The sequence below is a fragment of the Amaranthus tricolor genome, chromosome 1, assembly GCF_026212465.1.
Source record: "Amaranthus tricolor cultivar Red isolate AtriRed21 chromosome 1, ASM2621246v1, whole genome shotgun sequence".
In the NCBI taxonomy this organism is placed as follows: Eukaryota; Viridiplantae; Streptophyta; class Magnoliopsida; order Caryophyllales; family Amaranthaceae; genus Amaranthus; species Amaranthus tricolor.
In genome coordinates this window covers 32,011,871-32,016,132 of record NC_080047.1, presented here as the reverse complement: position 1 = coordinate 32,016,132, position 4,262 = coordinate 32,011,871, and the positions used below count along the sequence as shown (strand labels likewise).

Here is a 4,262-nt window from a genome sequence, read left to right as displayed (position 1 = left end):
AAAGAATACTATAAAACAGAGGGAATATTCTATGAATATATTTGCCCCGTATCGCAAATTAAAATAAGAACTTTTAAAAAATTGTGTAGCAAATTTAAAAGGTTGAAAAGTCTATAAACATAACCAATTGGCCAATAAGGTTTCATTAAATAAAATTGTAAGTTATTTCGTTAATGTTATTTGTTTAGTATTGTTCTTTTTCTGTTAAATTTTGAAGCATAGAATATACTAGAGAGAACTAATTTAGATCTTACAAATACTGCCTTAGCTTTTGAATCTAGTTCTACAAATCTAAACCAAAATAGTAAATAAAATTAATATTAGATAATATTGAGATCATTAATTGTAGGGAAATTATAGACGTTGTTGGTAAAATCTGGTAGTTAAAGCTGATTGTTTTTAGTGATATCGGCATTAGGATTAAATCTTATACAATTGTTTTGTTTGTTCTAGTGTTATGGTTATCAACTTATCATGGTTTTTAGTGTACGGTTGAGACTTATAACTTACATTTAAGAAGTAAATAGTAATAGGAATTATTTCTTAGTCCCATACTAAGTTATTAAACAATTACAAAAAGATATATTACAACTAGACCTGGGAAAACGGTCGGTCGGTCGGGTTTTGGGTCGGATTAATTTCGGTCGGGTCATTTTCGGGTCGGGTCAGTTTCGGATCGGGTCAGTTTCAGGTCAGATCACTCTGGGTTTCGGGTCGGTTCGGATTGATCCAACGGGTTACCATAAAACATCAGAATATCCAATCGACTAACTCAACATAAAAAAAAAATCATTAAAATGTCTAAAATGCATCATACTACAAAAAAAAAATATCCAAATGAATCAATTTAAAAGTATAAATAAGAACATGTTAAATAGCAAATTGTTCAAACACTTCATCTTCATTTAGATTTTCTTCTTCGCCTTCATCTTCTTTTTCATCTTCATCTTCATCTTCTAAATCTTTGTTAGCTTCTTCATTACACATTGGTGGAAGATCAACCTCTAATCCATTTTCAAGTGGATCTATCAACATAAAACAAATTCACAAAATAAACTATAGTTTTAGTTTAACGAATTGAAGATCATATTATTTGCATTCAAAACTCAAATAATTGATAAATTTACCTTCTTTTACTTTATAACCAAATAGCCAACTACGACTAGTAATTAAAGCCTCAGCAGTATCCGGTTGAAGAGAAGCTCTATACTTAGTAAGCACTCTACCTCCTAAGCTAAACGCTGACTCGGATGCAACAGTAGTAATTGGAATGGCTAATAAATCCCTTGCCATACGCGCAACCTGTGCATGTCGAGTTTCATTTGTTTTCCACCATTGCAATACATCTAGTTCAAGATGATGATCAAGCCTAGACTCCTCAAGATAAATATCTAATTGTGACAAATTTGCACTAGTCCCTCCAGCAAAAGATGAAAATCCCTATCAAAGTACTAGTAATTAGAAGGTTAAAATAATAACAATACAATTATAAAAAACTTAAAAAAAAAAAAAATACTTACAGGAAGATCATCATCCACGACATGACTACTAGCTTCACGGTCATAGGGATTATCATTACTTACATACTCCGCAAATAAATCATAGAGTTTGTCTTTGACTTGGTTGGCTTTCCAGGACCCATTTTGAGGATCCAAGTGTTCAAAACAATATTTGATCAATTGAAATTTATAACGAGGATCCATCATGGCAGCAAAAGAAAGAACAACACTATAATTTTCCCAATATTTATCAAATTTATTTTTCATATTCTTTGCCATATCTTTTAATAACTCATCTTCACTATCAGCATATTGTATCAACAAACATTCCATTCTCCACACACTTTTAAAGTACAAGTTGGCAGTTGGATAATTTCTCCCCGAAAACTGTTTTGTTATATCATCAAAAGTTTTTAAAAGTGCAACAATTTTTTTAACCTTTGACCAATCATCATGTGTAGGAATATTAGGAAGGTCTTTGTCAATTCTTTTCAGGTTTTCATAACAAGGACAATAAATCAATGTCCTTTCAAGCATCCTATAGGTAGAATTCCATCTTATAGGACAATCCAACCAAATACTAACACCAATACCAATTGCACACTCCCTCAACTTTGCTTTTCGTACTTCAGAACCATTTATATACTTAACCAAGGTCTTTATTGTTTTTATTTCATCTCCAATGACCTTCAAACCATCTTGAACAATTAAGTTCAAAATATGAGCACCACAACGAACATGAAAATAATCACCATAAGCAAGCAATGGATTATACACACTTAGACTATGAGCAAGCAATTTTTGCATATTATCATTGTACTTAGCATTGTCTAATGTGATAGAGAACACCTTTTGTTGAAGCTTCCATTCTTTTATAATTGCAATTAACCTCTCATGTATCATGTTGGCATTATGAGGAGGGGGGACATGACAAAAGGCAATAATCTTATTGTGTAACTTCCAATCATCATCAATATAATGTGCAGTTAATGAAAGATAACCCTCATCCACAATCGAATGCCACATATCAGTAGTTAAGCAAAATTTTGAAGACACCCCAATGCTCATTTGTTTCTTCAACTTAAGTTTTTCATTTTTATGGACTTCTAAGCAATACTTCTTAGCGGTTTTTCGACAAATAAATTTACAATCTTCATTTAAGAAGCTATGTATAGCTCGATTTCCAGCATCTTCAGCAAATGTAAAGGAATAACCATGTCTTATAATTGCCCTAGCCACTAATTGCTTATACGTGGAAGGGTCAAAATGTTTTAGATCACCCTTGTCTTTCTTACCCTTTTTTTGTTTGTTAATTTCAAAAGTAGCTCGTGCAAAGCAAGACTCACTATGACGCTTAAAATTTTTGGTTCCATTAGTAGAATGAGCAAGAATAGGACCTTGTTTGCAATATTTACAAAGAGCTCTTGGAATATTGTCCTCAAACATGTGACCATCAAAACAATCATAATCCTTCCAAACAGGAGAAGTCCATTTTCTTTTTTTACATTCGGACAATCGCACATTCATGTTGTTTGTAGCTGCTTGCTCTTCTATTCATAAAGACAAAGAAACAAGTTTGTATCAAGCTGATTACTCAATGACTGACTTAGCAAAATTAAACATTAGACTAATTTATAAAAAAACATTCAGTTAAACTAATTTATAAAAAAAAAAACAAATTTATTCATAACTTACCCACACTTGGACATGAATTCGCACTACATGAAGAAGAGATTGAAAATCCCGGTGAAATAATTGGAGTTGAAGATGGAGTTGAGGATGAAGATGGTGAGAGTTGAGTATATCCTTGAATTATTGGAAGATTTGGCATTGAAAATGGAGATTTTGGAGGTCTTCGTTTTTGTTTTGACATGCTTATCAACAAACAAACAACATACAAAAAAACCCATACATTATAAACCCAGACTTTACACAACAGCAACACAAATTTTTGAAGCAGCAAACTTACTTAACTTGTACTACAAATCAATCAATCAACCAAGATCGCCAATAACATAACCAATAATAAGAATTTAACTAACACAGAACACCAATTTCGCAGAGAAGTAAACCCAGATCAAATTGCACGAAACCCAGCAAAATTCAGATCATTAACTGTCAAATTAGATGTCTATCAAAGTTTTTGGATAAACCCAACCTTTTTCAGCAAACCCAATTGGTAATACTTGATGTTGAGACAGAAGACTAATTCAAAAACTTCAAATTGTAATTGATTCAAAAACTTCCGAAATATTTCAATTCAACCCTCAATTGGCATCACAAATCAGAATTAACAAGAATCAACAACAACAATAAAGAATCAACAATGGCGGAACAACAACAAATCAGAACTTACATTCGACAATGGCGGCAGCAAAATCGAGCGTGAGAACTTGAGGAAGATGAATGGCGGCAGCAAAATCGAGCGTGAGAACTTGAGGAAGATGAATGGCGGCAGCAAAATCGAGCGTGAGAACTTGAGGAAGATGAATGGCGGCAGCAGCAGCACGCTAGTAGAGAAGTATGGTTTGTTTGGTTTTTTTAACAGAGAAGAAGATGAAATGAGACAGAGAATGAGAGAAGTAAAGATGAAATGAAATTGACCAACATAGGTTTTTTTAACAAGCATCAACCCATCGGGTCAGACCCGACCCGGACCCGACCGACCCGTTTTTTTACGGGTTCTTCGGGTTCGGTCATTTTTCGGGTTCGGGTCAAAATTTCCGGATTTCAACCCAATTTTTTCGGGCGGGTTTCGGATCA

General features: G+C 33.4%; 1 protein-coding gene across 3 annotated transcripts; it reads right to left on the bottom strand.

The window, feature by feature from the left end:
- Positions 1–622: 622 nt before the first annotated feature.
- LOC130820858 (zinc finger BED domain-containing protein DAYSLEEPER-like) lies at positions 623–3,910 on the bottom strand. Of its 3 annotated transcripts, none has more exons than XM_057686401.1 (3): positions 1,521–1,819; positions 1,128–1,440; positions 623–1,025 (listed from the first exon to the last, which is right to left on the bottom strand). In XM_057686401.1, the coding sequence occupies exons 1-3, from the start codon at positions 1,776–1,778 to the stop codon at positions 871–873; spliced, it is 726 nt and encodes a 241-aa protein (XP_057542384.1). In that variant the 5' UTR covers positions 1,779–1,819; the 3' UTR covers positions 623–870. The 3 variants fall into 3 exon arrangements, 1 of the variants encoding a protein (XP_057542384.1); XR_009045274.1 differs by lacking the exons at positions 623–1,025; positions 1,521–1,819 and adding exons at positions 3,195–3,373; positions 3,856–3,910 and having other exon boundaries at positions 1,382–1,440; XR_009045273.1 differs by lacking the exons at positions 623–1,025; positions 1,128–1,440; positions 1,521–1,819 and adding exons at positions 3,020–3,049; positions 3,195–3,373; positions 3,856–3,910.
- Between the last annotated feature and the right edge of the window lie 352 nt (positions 3,911–4,262).